Below are 20,191 nucleotides of genomic sequence, written 5' to 3'. Positions count from 1 at the left end.
AAAATATTAGGTTGGTGCAAAAGTAATTGCAGTCTTTGCCATTAAAACCTCGCATACCCCTCGGTGCCCCGGTGCCCTCTAATGGTCACAGGGGGTGGGGGAATGGGTGGAGTAGGAATGGAGACAGGAGGGACCAACTGGATGTGACCCCCAAGTACAACAGCAAGAGGAGAAGCCTGATATCCAGGATTCCCGGCGGATTACATCGGATACAGGACCCTCGTTGGCATGCGAAAAACAGGTGGAGGAGAGGGATCACAGCCCAAGGGTCTGAGGAGCGGCGGGCAATAAACTGGGTATCACAGCAATAATCTGGCGGTGGGGAGGCGTGGGTGGGTGGGGGTGTCCCACGTTTTCCCAACACCAACAGGCCGGCAGAAAGGAGGATGTGGCAATCATTTCACTGACAGCGCCAGAGCGCAGGCCCACCCCCAAGGGCATAGGTTTTGTTTTGTTTTGTTTTGTTTTCTGAGACGGAGTTTCGCTCTTGTTGCCCAGACTGGAGTGCAATGGCGCGATCTCAGCTCACGGCAACCTCCGCCTCCCAGGTTCAAGCAATTCTCCTCCTTCAGCCTCCCGAGTAGCTGGGATTACAGGCGTGTGCCACCACGACTGGCTAATTTTTGTATTTTTACTAGAGACGGGGTTTCACCATGTTGGTCAAGCTGGTCTCCAACTCCTGACCTCAGGTGTTCCACCCGTCTCCGCCTCCCGAAGTGCTGAGATTACAGGCGAGAGCCACCGCGCCCGGCATGGGCATAGGCTCTTACATCCTATTTACATCTCTCTTGCATGTGAGTTATTTTCCCCCACCCACTTTCTCAGTTACTCTCAGACTCTAGAGTGTTCGCCAGCCTTGGAGCGTACTCGTTCCTCCAGCCATTCTCCGGCCTTAGTTCCTTTCCATCATTCGCCCTCAGCCCTTCGCCTACCCCAGCTTCAAAAAAGCGACCATACCTCCTAGCTGGCTGGGTTCGAGGAGCCGGGGACCTGCGCCTCCTGGTGGCTGATCGGAGGGAGGCTGAGTGCAGAGGGGTTCTCTCGCCTTCTCTGGGACGTGGAGTTTTGGAAAATGTTCTCCTGAGCTTCCTGAAGCTAAATTTACCTCCCCCGGCCTTGGGGGGCGCAGAGATCCCGGCGGCGATTAGCGCTGCGCGGCAGCCGGCTCCAACCCAGAGGCCCGGAATAGGCGCGGAGTTATAAATAGTGCCACCCGCAGGTGTTGAGGGGAGTCGGCGGGAGGGGGTACCCCTGGCGGCCACGGCCCCTTCAGGTGGGTTGGGCGGTCGCGGTGGGAGCGCTGGGGGGCGGGGGGCGTGGGGGGTCTGCGGTCTGAGCGCCCCCAGCGGTTTCCTGGGTGGCGGGTTTTTCGAAGGAAGCGGAGGCAGTCGAGGATCGGGGGGAGCAGCGGGGAAGAGGTGGGCGCCGGGCAGGCTGACGCTCCGCTTGCAGCTCAGTTTCCCACATTCCGAAACAGTCCCCCAGACCCACTCATGCAGGACCCCGCCCAGGCAAAGCCTCGCCTTTCTCGCCACCTGAAGGCCTCTTTCCCCCAGGTTCCGCAAGCATCTAACTTCTATGCTTCTACCCTTTGGCGCACGTGGCCCAGTCAGTCCGAGCACCCGGCCCTCACTCCGAGTGGCTGTCCCCAGCCCCAGGTATTCAGTCCTCCCACTCGGGGCTTTCATCCCTCTCTTAGGGTAAACACTTCCTTTTCTGAGTATTTGTCCAACTCGTGCTACTCTCCCCAAATATTAAAGTCTAGCTGGTCACCTAAAAATTTAAGTCTTAACGTGAGATCTGGGACGCTCCCCTATCCCCAGGCGGCCCCTGCAGGCCCCTCACTTGCCCTCCAGCTCCCAGTTCCAGTCTGGGCCTGGTGGCGGGGCGGGGGCGGCCGGCCCCTGGGGCCTAGCAGGGGCTTCATGGGAGGGGGCGGGGTCCCCAGTCAGCGTTTCTCTACCGCCGCTGTTTCGGTCGTTTGGCGTGGTTAGGGGTTGGGGTAAGAGGGAATTTCAAGTAGGGGTTCCCCACTCCGATTTCTGAGTAAGGAGGGGAGCTATTTGCACCAGGAGAAAAAAAGAGACATGGGAGGGTGGGCGTCACTGAGGAACTAACTGAGGGTTCCAGGACTATTGGGAATGAAGTGGGGAGTGGCAATCTAGCCGCAGAAAGATAAGTCATGTTCAGCCAGACGCAGAACGCGACCCTCAGGGGGGAAGTTGGGCGAGGCAAGCGTACGGCACTGGGCACCTTTCGAGTTTCTGTACCCAAAGGCTGGTGCCAGGGAGCCCGCCCTGATATTGCCTCTGGAAGCCCTGGCCCTGCCCTCCCCGGGCCACGTTCCCACCCCCTGTCCCCCGCCCCCTTTCTTTGGCTATCCCCCTTCCTCCCCAAAGCAGCCCCCTCTCCATTTCACTTGTGGCACTGCCGCCTAGCTCCTAGCACAGCCGTTCGCCAGGCCTGCACTACCCGGACGGCTGGAGTAGGAAGGGGAAAACCCCGGCCTGGACCCCACCAGCTCCCGGCCCCTCCGGACCAGAATCTGTCCGGCGGGGCTGAGAAGAAAACCCGGAGCAGTGACCGGCCTCGGGACCCAAGGGGGTCAGGGACGCTAGGAAAACCCGGAGCGGATTACTCGAGCCAGAGCGCCCCATGCCTGCAGCTACCTCCTCCTTCCTATAGCCCCCCTAATTCTCCAGTGAGATAATGTCTGGGGTGGGGGGCTGTTTGGTTTGGCCTGAGCCCTCAGGGGCGCCTCACACTTTCCGCCCCTGGCTGGGGAGCAGGGCAGCGGCCCCGAGGCTGAGTCACGGCCCGGCGCGGAGAGGGAGAGAGGGAGAAAGAGGGAGGGAGGGACCTGGACTCCGCCCCTCATGCGCGGGGATCCCGGGTCAGCCCGGGTGAGGGCCAGGGCCCCCCTGGCGCCGCCCATTGTGGTCCAACAGGTTGAGCTGGTGTCCCGAGGAGCCACCTGCTGGAAAGGGAGGGAGGCCCCCTGCGAAGGGGGGTTGGGAGGGGAAAGCGAGTCCGACCCGGTTCGGCCTGGCTTGTCGCGGGGGAGCCAAACCTGGCCCTAGGTAGCCTGATTTGATTCCGTTTGACACTAGTGGGAGGGGCCCTTTGGGGTACGCAGCTCCGCAGGCTCTGTCGGAAACATCCTTCACCCGCTACCTTTCTCAGTTGGGGGGCTCCCAAGTATTTATACCGGTCCTCCCCAAAACCTACACATAACACACATCCCAAAACATCCAGGCACCCCTCGCCACCTGGGTCTCTGAGCGAATCTATGTCAAGATATCCCTCCTCAGTGGAGACTCAGTTTCTCCACTTAGGGAACCCGCGGGATGGAGTTGGGGAGCAAAAGCGTGAGCGCGCCCCCTCCCCCTTCGCAGACTGGGCCCCTCCCCTCCGACAATGCCAAGGCCGCAGCGGGCACTGGCGACAGCACAGAGGCTGCTTGCCCGGGGCGCCCTTCCCTCCCCGCGGGGCACCGTCACGCGTGGGGAGGGACGCAGGGCGCCCGCAGGCTCAACTCCCCGGCTCCCTCCGAGAGGGGGTGGAGCGTAGGGGCCGGAGCTGAAGGCCTGGTGGCTCCCCCTCCCCCTCCCTTGTAGGTCCCTGACCTGATTATAGCCCCTCACGGGACCCCCTCCCTTAAGACCCTAAGTCCCCAATTCACTCCCACCCAGCCTATCCCTAACCTCTCATACCCTTCCCTCCTGAGGTCGTGACCCTGCAGAAGCCCCTCTTGGAGGAGAGGGAGCCCCTGTAGGGGGTGCTTGGTTCCCTGGCCGCTGCGGACACTGCCCCCTCCCCCCCTCCTCTCCAGGTTCCAGGCCAGCCCCTCGGCTCCGCCCCCTCCCTGGACGAAAGCAAGGCGAGACCCACTGGAGATGAGCGGGTATTCAGGCCAATGGGCGGACAGGGCGGTGGCGTGCAGGGGGCGGGCAGAGCAGCGGCAAAGGGCTGGATGGGGGCCTGGGGCGGAGTTTGAGTTAAGGTGGACTGGGAGAGATAGGGGGAGGAGAAAGGGGGGGAGAGAGGGACCGCGGCAGGTGAAGGGAGACAGAGAGAAGGAAAGAAGGAGGGAAAGGAGGAGGGTGGAAAAGGCTAGGAGAGCTAAGTAAGAGTTTGGAGGAAGGGGGCAAAAAAGGAGGGAGGGACCCATCTGCGCTCTGCAGGGACTGGCTGGACGAAGGGGTTGAAGTTTATGTCCTTATTGGGCGGAGGGAGGGGGACCTGGGGGGGCGGGTGAAAAACCAGGAAGTGACAGAGGGTGTTGCTAAGTGTTGGGGGGGGGAGTTTGGGGGGTGGTAGGGGCGGGGGGAGGGAGGGGAGGGATGGGGGGAAAGCAAGCAGGAGGACAGGTGAGACAGCAGGACAGGTGAGGCGGGCCCTGAGGGGGGGGCGGGTGGGAGCCAGGTGAATGTACGGCTGTTGGCGGCCGAGGGGGGGCGGGCGGCAGGAGGAGGCTGAGGGCGGCGGAGGAGGAGCCCCCCAGCAGCGAGCGGCGAGCAACTGACCGCGGCCTTCTGACCAGGACCGGAGCAGGGCCCCAAGCCCCCGGGCCTGGTGGGGGACGCGCTTCTTCCCACACCCCGAGCCTCAGCAGCTCCAGCCAGCGGACCCGACGGCTGAGAGGTGAGTGTACCCCACTTTTGTCTCCTGGCTCGGGGTTCACTAGACTCGAGACTACTGCAGTGTCCTTCGTCCGTCCTGTAAGTGGGACCCCCACATACACACGCATGCAGATCAGATTCCCACCACTCCCCTTCCCTGTGCTTTCCCAACACCCCGGGTCTCTGGAATTGGTTTTAATTGGGAGGAAAGACAGAGAAGGAACTGCGGATGCCCCCCAACCCTGGGCGGAGGGTCCCCAGAAACTTTCTGTGCACTTCTCCTGGGATCAGACAGACAGGCGGCTTCGGGATGGAGAGGGGGTGAGGCGACGCTGAGCGTTTCCCCAGTCTCCTTCGTGACTTTAGGGGGAGACCCCAGACCGGACCGAGTTGAGGGAATGGAAACGCTGACGGACTCTAACTAGGACAACGCGCACCCCCCCACCCCGCGCCCCCTGGCGCGGTGGGTTGGCCCCAGGCCAGTTGCATGGGGGTTGGGGGGGCGCAGGAGGAGCCGCTGCTTGGGGGAAAGTTACCGGCTGGACTACGGTTTCTTGCGCATCCAGAGCCGCGCTCTCTCCAGCGGTAGCGGGGCTCAGTAACAACCTCCGAACCGACATAGAATGACCTCTCTCTTCCCTGCCCCTCAATCCCACTCCCTTCCTTCAGGCTCCAGTACCGCCGCTACCTTTTCCACGCCAGCTCATGCCCCCAGAACCCGAGAGCCAGGGCGGGTGACTAGGAAGAATTCTCCTACCTACCACCCGTCCCCCCACCGGCGCCGGCGCACCTGCCCCAGCCCAGAGTGGGGGTCGCTACTGTGTTGTTGTAGAACCTAGAGTGCGCCTGGCAGAAGGCTGCCATTCAAAGGGGTGGGGGGCGCTGCTTTCAATTTCCAGCTTTCTCTCCCTCCTCCCACCCCATCCCAAGTAAGAGAGCGACGTGTCCCGGCCAGAGCGAGGTGGGGGCGGGAGTGGGGGGGCGGCGTGGGCAGCGGGTTGTGCCCGGACACGTGCCTGCCCAGGCGCCCCGGCCCTGCTGGTGTTTAGAGAGAGGGCGGGTCCCCTGCCCCCCGCCCCGCACAACCCCCACGTATCAAAGGGCGGCTGAGACGTGGTGAGACCTCGGGGCGCCCTGGGGGGCGGGGGGGCGGGGAGCCTGGGTCCGGAGCAGGGGAGGGGCAGAGGCGCCGGTGCTAGCTGACCCACAGGAAACGAGCGCTGCTGACCTAGTTTGGGACACCGGAAGTGGGTGCTGGGGAGAGGGGGAGACCGGCAGGCTGTCCTGGCTTCCGGGCCAGGTGGAGGGTGTTCTTGAATTGACCCCCGCCCGAATGCCTTGGAGACCCCTAGCTGCAGCCGAGAACGGGAATGAGTCAGCGCAGCTATTCCTCCTTCCCCCAACTTATTCCTGGAGGAGGGAGACCGCTTATCAGGGGCGGGGGATCCAGATTGGGCTGTGAGGGGTTAAACCAGGATGGGAACTGTCTGTTCCCTAAGGGAGTATGTGTGAGTGCGGGGATGAGGCCTGGAGGATTATGGGGTTGCCTCCTGCTGCCCTACACACACCAACTGGTTTGGTCACCCCTGTACCCGCCTGGCACTGCTGGGAGAGCTGGCATGGAGTGGGCATCAGGTTGGGAAGGAGAGAGTGGGCATAAGGAGTGTTGCGCTGCACTAGAGAGGGACATACTTGTGACTATGTCTGGGTGGTAGTTAGTGTTTCTCCTTAGCGGTAACTGGGGAGAAGGGCAGGGGGCTCCCCCTGGAGCAGCTGATGAAACAAGGAGAAATCTCTGTCAGTGCCTCTGTCCCTGGCCCCGGGGACCCCAGCTCCCGCAGCGTGCCTCTGTTACATGGTTGCTGTGGGCACAACACAACCAGCTGGCACCCCCAAACACTGTCCCCTCCCTTGGGTACCACACACCCCCAGCCTTGGCACAAGGGTCAAAAAGGGGTTAATACCACCAGAATGGGGCTCTGGGGAAGAAAGAAGGCAGTGCCCACTAGGCTCAGGTGTCAAGGAGACGGGCGTGCTCTAATGGGACTCTCATCACTACTCAGCCCTGGCTGATGTAGACCCCAGTATCTGGAAGACAGGTGCTGTCCCCTTCTTCTTCCCCATGGTGCCCCCTGGCACCCAGGGCCCCCAGCTCCTCCTTGGCCTAGTGCCTGCCCAGGGAGGGCGCGGCGGGCAGCGGGGGCTGGGCTAACAATGCACCATCAGGCCCTTTGTGTGCCTGCACTTGGCACCCTGGGGAAGGGTGGGGGAGGGGGCCCAGCAGGCATGGGGGGGCGGAGCGCTCTGGGGTGGGGACAGTGAAGGCTGGGGGAGAGAAGCAGAGAATCAAAGCAGGTGGGGAGGAAAGGGAAGTAGGTCAGATAGGATGCCAGCCCCCCATTCCAAGCCAAGGCTGAGAAAACCAGCCCCTGATCCTATGGCTGCCTGGATGGCATCAGACTGAGGGACAGCCTAGGACTGGGCATTTCAGGTCAGAAGTCACTGCCCAGGGGACTGCTCAGATGGAGGAGGTTTGGCCTGGTACTGCCCCCTTCTTAATGGCTAAGAGACCCAATTCTTCTGGCCCAAGACCAAGGTCCCAAGATGAGTAGTGAATGGGCTCCAGGCAGGGCACTGCCCTCTGACAGAAGCCTCTGGGCCTGCTGCGGGGCTTCCTGCCTCTGTCCCGCTTGGCTCCCTGACCTTCCTGAGAGTTAAGACTGCCCTGACACCAGGCCTTAGGGCCTATGCCTGTTTTGGCCTAGGGCAGGAGAGAACAGTGGGGGAGGAAGGTGGGGACAGGCAGATGGATGGGACCCTGGCATGGGGTGTGCCCGCCCTGGCCTCTTCCCCCTCCTTGTGCTGAGTAAACTCGTGAGTAAACTTGACGTTTTGCCCGGACAGTTTGAAGTTGCCTCGCTGCCCCCTCCCCCCCACCTCTTGCCAACACAGAAGCAGCCAGGCGCCAAGGCGGGCCTGGGGGACTGGGAGGTAGGGGATAGAGCTGCTGTCATCCACCATCGAGTGTTTGGTGGGGTGGGGACAAGAAAGACCCCCACACCCAGCCAGGCCCAGGTCTTGGCAAGAATCTTGGCTGGGGCCTGCAAGCATCTGTCCCAGAGCCTTGGGGAGCCCAGGAGAAGTGACTTCAAAGCAGGTCCTCTGCCCACTTCTGACCTCCACCCCTACTAGGGAAAGGCACCCAGCTACCACCTAGCCCCCTGAATTGCCATCTTTAATATTCACTGGCACAGGGACAAAGCTACCTTTAACAAATTCCCCAGGGAGACCAGAGAGGGCTGCCCTCTTCATCCTGTCCCACAGCTTAGGATGGACATCTTAGCCCTCTCTTCCCTGAGGCCTCCAGATGCCATGGTTCTGCTCTGGAGGATAGCATTGTCATTTGCCAGCACTTGCCCTGACTACACCTGGCCTAACCCCACATATACTTCTACCATATTCACCATCAGGCCTAGCTCTGATCTCCCCAAGCCCCTTCCTTTGCCTGCTATCCTCCCCAGAACCAGTCAGCCTTCAGAGCTTCCCAGTCAGCAAATATCTATGCCAGATTCAAGGTTTGAAGGTGCCCCAGGCAAAAGAGGGCTAATGGCAGGCAAAAGAAACAGTGATCCCCCATAAATATATCAATTCACTATCTTTTGACATCACTGATTCCTCTTCTTCCTCCTAGGCCAACAGAATGACATGGGGAAATGCCATCCCAGTCCCTGACAGGCCTCAGAGTGGGGCTCCCCCAGGCCTTTACTTTCGACCTCATGTCTCTGGCTTCAATTTCCTTCCTGTTTCCACCGTCCCCCCAACTCCTCCCCACCCATATGCCCCTTTCAACAGACATCCTCTCCTCCTTCCTTCCTCCTTTCCTCCCCCTTTGCCTGGGAGCAGGGGTCCTCTTTCCTCCACCATGGACATCCTAGCCTTTTACCTCTTCTTAAACCTAGCCCCCTTGGAGATTCATGACCAAGTCATCTGCCCTTCCCACCCATCAGCAAGGCTCTGGGGAAGAGGAGAACCCAGGGCTTCTCAAGGGGTACTACAACTCCCAAGGTACATACAAAGCAATTGTGGTGCACACTGGGAGTTGTAGTCCTTGAGCTCTCAATTTGTCTGAGTCTGGAAGTGTTTCTCGATGAGGGTGAAAACCAGAACTGGGATGGGTTGGAATGTGGGTACCCTCTTCATCCCCCCACTTTATTCTTGCTATTGCATTGCCATGGGATGCCGTGTACCTATGACTGACATCCATCTCCCTTGCTGAGACATGCTACCCGTCCTCACCTTAGGGCCCCACCCAAAAGATGCCCACACCCTGCCCTGCTGTCCCTGGCAGGGGTGAAACAGAGGGGCCCCATGAACTCCCTCCCTGCCCCCTGCCCTCTAGGCTGGTTCCCTCCCTTTATGGGGATCAAAGGGCAGAGAGCAGCCCCACCCCACTCCCTCGCAGGCTGCAGGCACTAGGGCTCTCAGGAATTGCAGGGACTTTGGTGCCCAAGCAAATGCTTGGGCAGGGGGAATGCCAGGAGGTTGGCACCTGGTGGTAGGGAGAGACACTGGCCCCCACCCTGGGGTGTGGAGCCTTCATTAACTGCTCACAGGGCTGTCCCTTGCCTCCTAGGCTCTCCCTGTGTAGGCCCTGACCAGTGTGCTACCTCTTGAGGGGGCGGCTTGAGAACAGGGTCTTAGGCCTTATCTGTAGGGCCTAGGGACCTGGGCCCGTCAGACTGGCACCAAGGCACAGGGTGACCCTCCCCCACCTCAGGCCCACAGTTGGCATGGGGCGCTGGGAGCAGGGGGGTAGGAGGGAGAGGAGGGCAGGACTGCCAGCATCCTGGTGGGTAGGTGCCAACCGGGCCGGGAGCTGGTGAGGGGCAGCAGGCCAGCGGCATTGAGCCAGCAGCTGTTGGGGGAAAGGGGAGGGGATACTTTAGGGGGCATTTCTATGGTACCCCCAAGCCTAGCAGGACTTGGGATGGCCTAGTGTCTGGGGGACACTAGGGCACTCCTCATTCCAGGAATAAGGGACCTCAGGAGTTGTTTAAGTGAAACTTGGTGGCCCATCCATGTCTGGGCTCAGAGCCCTCCTGAGTTGCCCCTCAGGCCCAGGCGGGTCCCACCCAACCGGCCAGGGTGGCAGCAGCTTGCGCAAGGGGTGGGGCTAGGCGCTTCCCAGCAGATGCCCCCTCCCGGCTCCTTCCTCTTTCGGTGCCCACAGCTCCCCCAATCTGTCTGTCCCCCTCAGGCCAGCTCTGTTCCCCCAATCCCCCTGGCTATTGGGGGCTGGCATGAGCGCTGCCCCCTGGCCTGGTTGGCAGGGGTTGGTGCCCGGGCGAGGAACTGTGGTATGTGAGTGGGTTTGGGGTGAGGCTATGGGGAGGGCGGGGTGCCGCCTTGCCCAGCCCCTGAGGGCCCCAGCCCAGTACAAGGTAGGGAGAATTCGGCCAGCTCCCAGGGGGACTGAGGAGCCTGCTGGGGTCTAGAGGGCCTCCCTGTGGTCCCCATCCCACATATTCTGAGGGGCTGGGACCCAGGCACCTGTCACCCCTGGCACTGACTGTCCAGGGTTCCCCTCCTCCCTCTTCTGGCCACTGCTGCCTCTGTCCCCTCCCCTCCCTTCTTCCTTCTCCTGGTCCCACCTCCAGTAGCCTCTCCCATTGCTCCTCCTCATCTCTGTCCTCCTGGACTGTCCCAGCTCCTACCTTTCCTACCCCTCACCTTTTTCCTCTTTTAGGACTGAGTAAGGACAGGAGCGGGTGGATTCTGCTGGGGTTTCAGGCACCACAGGCAGAGATTCTGGGCCCTCTCCCACGCCGCCAGCCCTCCGGTAACCCCTCCCTCCAAGCTGGGGGGAGGGGGGACAGCACCCAGAGGGTTAAGGCTGTAGGGGGGAGGGGCTGGGCCAGGTCGTGGGCGGCCCCTTTGAAGGAGGGAGCTGGAGCGGGGAACAGCCACCCTACCTCCCCCCAAGCCTGGCCCTCCCCCACCTGTCCCAACCTGCTGCCCCCAGGGGCCAGGAGGAGTTGCCGCCAGGCCCCTCAGCATTCAGGTGAGTAGGCCCTGCTCTGGCTTGGGAGATCAGGCCCCAGGGGGGCTTGGAGGCCTAGAATTAGCCAAGGGTCAGAGGACTGAAAAACAGGCCAGGAAGAGGGTGCCCAGACTTCACAAGAGAGTTTAGGGAACTGAGGGCTTGAGAAGCGGGAATCTGGGGAGGCTTCAGTGTCTAAGGGGACCCGAGCGGATCAGGAGAGGCAGAAGAGCAGCCTATAGGGACTGAGTGATTGCTTGGCCAGGCCAGAAGGCTGGTCAGGCTGGCAGAGAGCCGGGCTCCGGAGATCGGGCTGGGGTGTCCTCTGGGGCTGGGGGGCTCAGGTTTCTGCTGGCTGCTTGGCGGGTGTGGGGTTACCAGCCAGCTCGGTTACCCAGCTGGAGACACTAGGCTGGGGGGAGGGGGTGGGCACAGGGCAGACCCTGGCACCTTGTGCGGTCTCCTCAGGCCCTAAGGGGAGCTGGCACTGTCCAGGCAGACCCTGCTGAGAATCCTGATGGCCAGAGTCTGTCCAAGTGGACAACTGCCTGGTCCAGGGTGGGCACCCTCCGGGGAAAGTCCAGCAGCTCCAGGGCTGGAAACTCTGACGGGCAGAGAGGCACAGGTTGTCCCTCCACCCCCACCCCACATCCGCTCTCGCTGCAAACCCCCCTCCACCACTCATTCTCCCCAACTGCCTCCCAAATTTTGGTCCCCTGCTTCATCCAAAAGTGGGGCGTGGATGCCCAAAACTCAACCATCTTTTGGCAAGACCAGGTGTTGGGCAGGCCTGGCCCCTGATTTAATTCCTCTGCCTCTCTCCACTCCTCACATGCCTGGGGAGAAAGGAAGGGATGCTCGAAGCAAGGGGCCAATGGAGAAAGTGGAGAGGTTTGAGCAAGAGAGAACCAAGGGGAAGAGAAAGGAGAGGCGGGGACAGTTCCTGGGAGGAGGCCTAGGGACACTGATGTGGTGGAGAGGGTGCGGAGTTCAAGGAGGGCTGAAGGAAGGAATGCAAAGGGTGGACTTGAGGAGGGAAGACAAGGGTCGAAGGAGGCAATGAGGGGACAGAACAAGGAGGCCAAGAGAAGGGCAAGATTGAGAGCTGGCTGATGGCAAGGAATACCCGAAGGTAGTGGTGCGAAGGCTGGGAGGGTTGCCCCCATTCCTTCCTCCGCCATCTTTTATCTCCCTCATATTTCCCTTGATGGAGACTAAGGGGCTATTGGCAAGGGCTTGTCATGGAAAGAAAATGTAGGGAAGCATTAAGGTCTACCTCATTTCAGGAGCCCCAGAACCAGGACTGGGGGATTTGGAGCTGGGCAGAGACTTAACCCCCACAGCACCGGGAAGCAGCCAACTCCCCTCGCCTCCTTCCCCCTTCGTGGCTTGCGGTCTCTCTTCCCCGCCTCGGCCCCCAGGAAGTGTGAGTGCTGGGGGTGGTGAGGTTAGGAGGGGAAGCGTCATATGGGGGATGGGGAAGGCATGCACAAGCTTGGAGGGGCTGGGGTGGGGAGAGAAGAGCTCCATAAATGTCAGAGCATCCCTGGGCAAAGAACCTCTTCTTTGAAACTCTTCTAGTCCTCATGTGAGAAGAGGCTCAGCCCCTTTACCTTCCCTCCCCAACTGGGCAATCCAGATGGCTTCAGCCCTTGGGCCCCAGAGGCCCTGAGAAGTGGTGGAGGAAGCTGGAGAATAAGGATTCCTGGGTCCCTGAGGACTTTGGACTGGCTGTCCAATTTCCCCACCCCCCTGGTCCAGACGCAGGCCAAAGCCCTGGCTTCGTGCAAACTTAGTTCCAAAAAAACAGGAAGAGAACCTGAGGCTGGAGTTGGGTGGGGGCTGGAGGGAGAAAGGAGACAGAAGTAAGGGGGAGGGGTGGCCAGCCAAGGCACCAGGAGCATTAGGAAGAGCCTCAGGTCTCTCCATCATCCCTGGCAGGAAGATGTTACAGCCTGGTCCTCATCCTCCCTCACCCCAAGCTGCTGCTCCTGGAGAAGCCTGGCCAGGCCCCTCTCAGGCTCCCTGGCAGAGCCTAGAGGTAGGGGCCTTGGAACCTGGGGAGGGGGGGTTCTGTGTGCCCGTGTCTCAGGCCCATATCTATTTTCTCCGCCGCTAATCCTGGTTCTGCCTGCTGCCCCCCACACTAAGCCTCACTCCCCTAATCCCCAGGGTGGGGAAAGGGGGGCCAGCTTTACTCAGCTGCCCTGTTCAGGGCCTCCTATCCCTGCCCTTCAGCTGGCTCAAGCCAGCAGTGTTGGCCCTAGTGGCCCCCAGCCCTGCACTGGACCCTGCCTGAGGTCAGCACCTGGAAAGAGTTCCCATCTCCCTTTTCTTTCCAAGACCGGGCCAGTGGCCTCCACCTTTTGGTTTCTTGGTGCTGGACATACCCTGCCAGGTGCCCTTGAGCAGTGAAGGGTAGGTGATAGGCACTCCCACCTTTACCCCCTCCCAACTTTCTCACCCTGAAGTCTTCCCCCAACCAAAGATAGGGCAGGCTTGACTCAGGGCCCAGTTTCAAGAGAGCTGCCCACCGGCTTGGCCGGTCTAGCAGGCCTGACAGTGAGGGGAGCCTGGGGGGGTGGCGGGAAAGAGGGGAGTGATGGGGCGGGGCCCCCAGTTCTTCCCCCTACCAGGCAAACAGACCAAACAGACCTTGCCCGGTTCCCTGGCACAGCTGCACCCCCAACCACCACACACGCCCATGCCCACAAGGTCTTAGCAAGAGGGGGCATGCCAGACTGGGTGGGGATGGGCCGCCTTCATGGGGCGTCAGGGGACTGGGCCCTCTGGGATGCAGAGGTGGGAAAGGTGCCCAAGGTAGGGTGGGCACCCTGGCACCAGTGCCCTACCCTGGCAGAAAGAAAGGGGATGCCTTCGCCCCACCCATCCCTCCCAGATGATGGGCCTAGGAGGGCCCCTTGGCCTGGTTGGCAGCACCATAGCTCCAGGTGGCACCTATATTGGCATGGGTGCTAGAGCCCTGGGTAAGGGTTAGGGGAGTTTCCCAGAAGCTAGAGAACCTTATGAACACCCTCTCCTTCCCACGCATGTCCTCTGCCTCTCCCCCTCTTTCATTGCTACCTCTTGGCCATGGGCATTGGATTTGGGCCTAAGGAGTTAAACACCCACCCTTGCCCAATCCCTGTGTGAGTTGCGTGGTGAACGAGCCTGAGCCTGTGACCTGACAGTGAGGTCAGCCAATCAGCGCCCCCACCACACCAAGTTGCCTCGGAGACCGGCCCTGGGGTGGGAGAAAGGAGGCGGGCTTAGCAGCGGGAATGGGTGGGGTGGGCAGGGAAGGAGGGAGAGGGATGGGGTGAGCCACATGCCTGCCAGTGCCCAGCTCCCAGCCAATGGACAGCGAGGACAGCCCCACCCATCCCCCTTAGGAAGGACAGGATCCACTTGGGCCCAGGAGGGTGCCTACTGCTGCTTAAGTGGCTACAGCCACTGTTGCTGCTGCTCCTCCTGCTGCTGCTGCCCACCTGGTTTTTGTTTGTTCCCAAGTCTGGGGGCCATTTGCCACTTGTACCATTTGTAAAGTACAGTCAGGAGGATTAAAGGGAGCAGGGAGAGCTCTCAGATGGCTTGGTTCCTAGGGAGAGAAGTGGTTTGAGGACTTAAGGTGGAAACAGGTGGGCTATCTAAGGGTGCCTAGATGTGGCTTACAAGCAAAGACGGACATGCGGGTGCTGCTCACCTAAGGTTTCTGTGCAGGAGCCCTGGCCTTGCAATGAAGGGGGCAGGCAGGGAGGCAGACACAGAGAATGCAGTTCTTGTCTCCTAAAGAGAAAATTTGTGGCTTAACTCCCCCATTCATTCCCCCACCCCCCCAAAAAAACCTTTCCCCATCAATGGCCAGGGCTGAACAGCTGCTGACGCGGCAGAGGGGACACTGACAAAATGTCAGTGGGACTTGCCCTAAGGATCAATAGGGGTAGTCTTTAATATTACATATGAGGAACAGGCCTCCTCAGGAAAGGAAGTGACTTATCCAAAGTCATGTAGCTAGTAGTAGCCTGGTTCCCTCAGGGTGATTTGAGGGAGGGAGGCTGACCTGTCCCCAAGTAGTTTTCTTAACAGAGGCCATCTGTATAGTGGAATCTGACCTCAGGCTAGGCCAAGGCCAGAACATTTATTGAATCCCCACTGCGTATCAGGCACTATGCCATATTTGGTCTCATTTAACCCTCACCACAACCCTAGGAGTCAGGTGGAATTATCCTATATTACAGACGAGGAAGGCGGCTCGGAGATTAAATCACTTGTTTAAGGTCATGGAGCTAACTGGTGGCAGAGACAGGATTCAAACTCAAACCTGGCTGACTCCAGAGCCCAGCTCTTTCCAGGCCCCAGCACTGTCTCCAGTTGCTCCAGACCCACAAAATGTCAGGGCTGAAGGGCTGAGCCATTGGGGCCACTACTTCCACCCCGTCCTTGCACAGCTGAGGAAATGGAAGCACAGAGAGAAATGACTTTCCCAAGGTCATTCAGCAAGATAGTAGCAGAGCCAGGATTTAAAGCAGGTCTCACCCCCTTCCAGGCCCCAACCCCTGCCCACACCTCTGCCAGCCTTGGGATGGCTGGCTGCTCTGCACCCCCCTCCTGTGGCTGGGCGTTGGAGGATAAAGGATAGAGAGCAGGACCAAGGCCCTCTGGAGATGTGGCTCCCTGGAATACGGAGAGAGGGGTGGCAGTAGCTGAGGGGGAGTTGGGGGGTGGGACTGGAACTTGGCCTATTGGCAGTGGGGGAGGGGGCGGGGGCGATGCTTATCTGTGCGGGGCAGGAAGCAACCGCGCCAGCCAGTGACACCCCAGCAAAGGGTGGCTGCTCCTTGGCCCCATGGGGGAGGGGAGGATGTGGGGGGAGGGATGCTGGGAGCTGTGTTTCCCGTTTGGCCTCAAGAAGCGGGGGATCTAGAAGGGGAGATGAACCTTTGGTAGCCAGGGGAGGGGCATGAGGAGGAAGAGGATGATGCTTGGAAGCTGCCTTCTCTTGTTTGCATATGTTTTACAGTGTCCTAGCCGCTTTGGAGAGAGATAACTTGAGTTAAAGCACCTGTCTGTGCCTGGCCTCCAGCAGATCTTGGTCCAGTGTGAGTCTGAACTCTCTCATTGGCCTCTCCCCAGGTTATGAGGAGGTTTCACTACAAAGACCGTTACCTCACTTTTCAAATGACTGAGGCCAGCTGCCAGTACCACCCCCGGTCCTTCAGCCAATTCTTTATGAAGCCTGAACCAGGACCCAGGCACCCTAGCTCCCAGTCCACTGCTCCTTCCAAAGAGATGGGGAAGGGGGCAGGTGACACAGATGGACCTCTATTAAAAGGCCAGAAAGGCAGGGCTCCTGCTGCCACAGAGGCAGAATAGAATAGTGTAGTAGTTAGGAACAAGGACCGGGCCCACTGCCTGAGTTCGAACACTGTTCTGCACTTAAGTTGGAAAATCACTTCACCTGTCTGAACCTCAGTTTCCTTGTCTGTGAAACGATGATCATACTTCGGAGGGTTTTGGAAGATGAAATGAGTGTAAAGTACTCAGAAGGGTGACTGGCATGTAGTCATCCTTCAATAAGTATTGGCTAAAGTTGGTCCTCTTTCCCCAGACCCCTATGGGCTGAGCACTTTTAACCTCCCCTCTATTTGACTCTGCAGGAGAAGATGGGGAGCCCCGAGGATGACCTGATTGGGATTCCATTCCCGGACCACAGCAGTGAGCTCCTGAGCTGCCTCAATGAGCAGCGCCAGCTGGGCCACCTATGTGACCTCACCATCCGGACGCAGGGCCTTGAATACCGCACCCACAGGGCTGTGCTAGCTGCCTGTAGCCACTACTTCAAGAAGCTATTCACTGAGGGCGGTGGCGGAGCTGTCATGGGGGCAGGGGGCAGCGGGACGACCGCTGGGGGAGCAGGGGCAGGCGTGTGTGAGCTGGACTTTGTAGGGCCAGAGGCACTAGGCGCCCTCCTTGAATTTGCCTATACAGCCACACTGACCACCAGCAGCGCCAACATGCCAGCTGTGCTCCAGGCTGCCCGCCTGCTGGAGATCCCGTGTGTCATCGCTGCTTGCATGGAGATTCTGCAGGGCAGTGGGCTAGAAGCTCCCAGCCCAGACGAGGATGACTGTGAGCGAGCCCGCCAGTATCTACAGGCCTTTGCCACAGCCACAGCCTCTGGAGTTCCCAATGGTGAAGACAGTCCTCCACAGGTGGCCCTCCCACCACCTCCACCACCGCCACCTCGGCCTGTTGCCCGCCGCAGCCGCAAGCCCCGGAAAGCTTTCCTGCAAACCAAGGGGGCCAGAGCAAACCACCTAGTCCCTGAGGTGCCCGCAGTACCCACCCATCCCTTGACCTATGAGGAGGAGGAGGTGGCGGGTAGAGTGGGCAGCAGTGGGGGCAGTGGGCTGGGGGACAGCTACAGCCCTCCCACAGGAACCGCCTCCCCTCCTGAGGGGCCCCAGAGCTGCGAACCCTATGAGGGTGAGGAAGAAGAAGAGGAGCTGGTATATCCCCCAGCCTATGGGCTGGCACAGGGTGGCGGGCCCCCGCTGTCCCCAGAGGAGCTGGGCTCAGATGAGGATGCCATCGATCCTGATCTGATGGCCTACCTAAGCTCCCTGCACCAGGACAACCTGGCACCAGGCCTGGACGGCCAAGACAAGCTGGTGCGCAAACGCCGCTCCCAGATGCCTCAGGAGTGTCCTGTCTGCCACAAGATCATCCATGGGGCAGGCAAACTGCCTCGCCACATGAGGACCCACACAGGCGAGAAGCCCTTTGCCTGCGAGGTCTGCGGTGTTCGATTCACCCGGTGAGCAGCAAGTGGGGAAGGGCCTGGCAGGGGCCGTCGGTAGGGGACAGGGTGGGAGGAGAGGGGGAAGGAGTTAGGAGACCCGAGGTGGAGGTAGGTGGTCATGGAGGGACTGGGACATGAGTGGGTTACTGGAATGAGGAGAGCACAATAAAACAAGCCAGCGGGGGGTGGGTCTGGAGCATGAAGGATTTCGTGCCCAGGAGGGCAGTGCTGGAAGCAGAAGAGTGGATAATGGCAAGGCCTAGTTAAGCGTTAAGCTAGAGGTAAGCCAGCAGGGTATCCTGGGGCAATAGTGGGGTAACAAATGGTGAGGGACAGGGATGGGACAAGGCCAGGGTGGTATGACCAGAAGGAGCCAGGGATCCCATCCTGAACACCTCCCTGCCCCTCACCCCTGCCTGTGCCAGGAACGACAAGCTGAAGATCCACATGCGGAAGCACACGGGAGAGCGCCCCTACTCGTGCCCGCACTGCCCAGCCCGCTTCCTGCACAGCTACGACCTCAAGAACCACATGCACCTGCATACGGGGGACCGGCCCTATGAGTGCCACCTGTGCCACAAGGCTTTCGCCAAGGAGGACCACCTGCAGCGCCACCTCAAAGGCCAGAACTGCCTGGAGGTGCGCACCCGACGGCGCCGCAAGGACGATGCACCACCCCACTACCCGCCACCCTCTACCGCTGCTGCATCCCCCGCTGGCCTCGATCTCTCCAATGGCCACCTGGACACCTTCCGCCTCTCTCTAGCTCGATTCTGGGAGCAGTCAGCCCCCACCGGGCCCCCGGTCTCTACCCCGGGGCCCCCTGATGACGATGAGGAGGAAGGGGCACCCACCACACCCCAGGCTGAAGGTGCCATGGAGTCCTCTTAAAGAGGGACGAGGGCCAGGCTGAAGCAGCACAAGGCCGGGGACACCCATGCCAAGCAGTGGGAGCACGCAGGACAGACACAGCAGGGGTCTGGGGCACGGAGCCTTGCTGGTGTCAGCATCAGCCCTTCCTCCCAGAGCCCTCATTCCAATTCCAAGCTAAGAAGGTATTGGGGCAGAGGCTCCCCAAATTGGGGTGATCCCCCAAGGAGTGATACATATATTGTGTATATATTTACAGCTCTATTGTAAAAGTGGGGTCCCTGTCCCCAGCTGCTCCTGGGGAGTAGAAGCAATAATGTATTTCTGATTTGTGGGTCCCACTTCGGCTATGCGGGTTTCTAGGGGGTGGGGGCTTGGGACCAAAGCCTTGCCCCGCCCCTATGCCCCTTGGGGGTTTTGGCTGTGTAAGGGGGTGAAGGACTGCCCCTCCCTTCCGAGACCCCTCCTTCCTGGTTTCTGTTCCTTTTTCCTGGCAGTGAATTATGCAAAGGGGGCCGGCAAAGGAAGGGTAGGTGGGGGAAAGCCAGGTGGAAGCTTGAAAGACTGGGGGACTGGGCCTGTAAGGAAGGAGCCATCCCAGTCCCCCTCCGCCCTGCTCCCGGCGCTGAGTCATGGGGTCGCGGAGAAGAAGGGGGCAGGGTGGCCTGATTGGCTCGCCCGCCCCTGGGGGCAGTGGAGAGGGGCCCCGCCCAGCTAGGGGAGCCGCTCCGTTCCACTCCCCTCCCTGTCCCTCCCTCCCCGCGGCCCTGGGCAGGGAATGTCTTGTTCCCGCCGCTCCCTCCCCGGGGCCAGAGGGCAGGGCGGGCCGGGCGGCGTCCTACCCTCTTCTCCTCCTCCTCCCCATCTCCTCCCCGCCCAGGTGCGAGCCGGAGCCGCCGCCACCGCTGCCGCCCCTGACTCACGCCGCCCCCGGGCTGGCGCAGCGAAGGGTGTGGGACAGGGTGAGGGGTTGGAAGAGCCTTGTGGAGAGCGGGCGAGCCGGCGCCATCTGGCGGCCATGCCCTGAGCGGGCGAGCGCCCCCCGCGGCCACTGGAGCGAGCTGTCTTTACTCTCCTCAGCCACCCCAGCTGGTGAGCGGCGCCCCCTTGTCAAGGCAGTGGGCACAGAACTTCTCGCTTGGCCGCAGGGAAAGGGGCTGCGGACCTGTGGGAAAGTGATCCCTTTCCCAGATCCTTGCCAGCTGGGCTTCCTGTCAGGCAGGGGAGAATAATCCCCTCACTCTTCTCTTAGGATTGAATCCACCCCCATTCTGTACATAGCCTCTTCTGTTGGTCTTGTTGAAATCTAGTTTCAGATTTTTAACTACCCAATTCTGCTGGGGGTGGGGGACACCCCCCCTTCCTCGCTGGGTGCTGGACCCCTTTTGCAGCCTGGGCTCTGCCTTGCACTATTTCCCCTTCCTGGCCTGACGGCTCCTCCCCCTCCTTAAAAGGGGCAGGTTCAGGGGCCCGGTGCTCTTCCTCCCTTCCATGCACCCCCATGCCCATTTGCACAGCTGCCCAGGTACCCCAACAGTGGGGAGGGGTCACAGGGAGGGGGTAGCGGGACCAGTCCCTGTATCTATTTAAAAAGTGATGATGTAATATATTGGGGTGGTGGGGAGGTCGGGTTGTCCTGGGCCTCATCTTAGCATTTCAGGTGATGGGGGGAGCCCAGGGCTGGGGAGACCTGGGGCCCAGCCCCAGAGAGTGGGGACAATGTGGCCTCCTTTCTCCCTACTTTCGGCTTTCCCAGTCAGTGCCTTAGGGGGAGAGGCACTCCCCCCCTCCTATTCCCTTCCCCCCCACCAAGGGTGTAAGCGACAGGAAGAAATAATAATAATTTAAGATTCACAC

At 60.6% G+C, this 20,191-nt stretch overlaps 1 protein-coding gene across 11 annotated transcripts; it reads left to right on the top strand.

The window, feature by feature from the left end:
• Nucleotides 1–4,326: 4,326 nt before the first annotated feature.
• Nucleotides 4,327–20,190, top strand: ZBTB7B (zinc finger and BTB domain containing 7B). Of its 11 annotated transcripts, XM_030936229.1 has the most exons (6): nucleotides 4,327–4,370; nucleotides 4,544–4,644; nucleotides 11,949–12,088; nucleotides 12,604–12,703; nucleotides 16,320–17,479; nucleotides 17,890–20,190. In XM_030936229.1, exons 4-6 carry the CDS (start codon nucleotides 12,608–12,610, stop codon nucleotides 18,353–18,355), a joined length of 1,722 nt encoding a protein of 573 aa, XP_030792089.1. In that variant the 5' UTR covers nucleotides 4,327–4,370; nucleotides 4,544–4,644; nucleotides 11,949–12,088; nucleotides 12,604–12,607; the 3' UTR covers nucleotides 18,356–20,190. The 11 variants fall into 11 exon arrangements, with proteins under 11 accessions (XP_030792089.1, XP_030792091.1, XP_030792093.1 ...); XM_030936233.1 differs by lacking the exons at nucleotides 11,949–12,088; nucleotides 12,604–12,703 and adding an exon at nucleotides 15,683–15,761 and having other exon boundaries at nucleotides 4,331–4,387; XM_030936228.1 differs by lacking the exon at nucleotides 12,604–12,703 and having other exon boundaries at nucleotides 4,333–4,387; nucleotides 17,890–18,651.
• The last annotated feature ends 1 nt before the right edge of the window (nucleotide 20,191 follows it).

This window comes from Rhinopithecus roxellana, chromosome 8 (genome assembly GCF_007565055.1).
Source record: "Rhinopithecus roxellana isolate Shanxi Qingling chromosome 8, ASM756505v1, whole genome shotgun sequence".
In the NCBI taxonomy this organism is placed as follows: Eukaryota; Metazoa; Chordata; class Mammalia; order Primates; family Cercopithecidae; genus Rhinopithecus; species Rhinopithecus roxellana.
The sequence above is the reverse complement of the archived record's forward strand: the minus strand, read 5'-3'. Positions and strand labels throughout refer to the sequence as shown.

What these genes read in the sequence shown, in the direction of transcription:
- ZBTB7B (XM_030936228.1), top strand. Translation starts at nt 4,344, where the DNA reads ATGGGGGGAAAGCAAGCAGGAGGACAGGTGAGACAGCAGGACAG. An exon ending in CAGGTGAGACAGCAGGACAG is followed by an intron (nt 4,388 to 4,543) that starts GTGAGGCGGGCC and finishes CCTTCTGACCAG; the next exon opens with GACCGGAGCAGGGCCCCAAG. An exon ending in CGCCTCGGCCCCCAGGAAGT is followed by an intron (nt 12,089 to 16,319) that starts GTGAGTGCTGGG and finishes TTGACTCTGCAG; the next exon opens with GAGAAGATGGGGAGCCCCGA.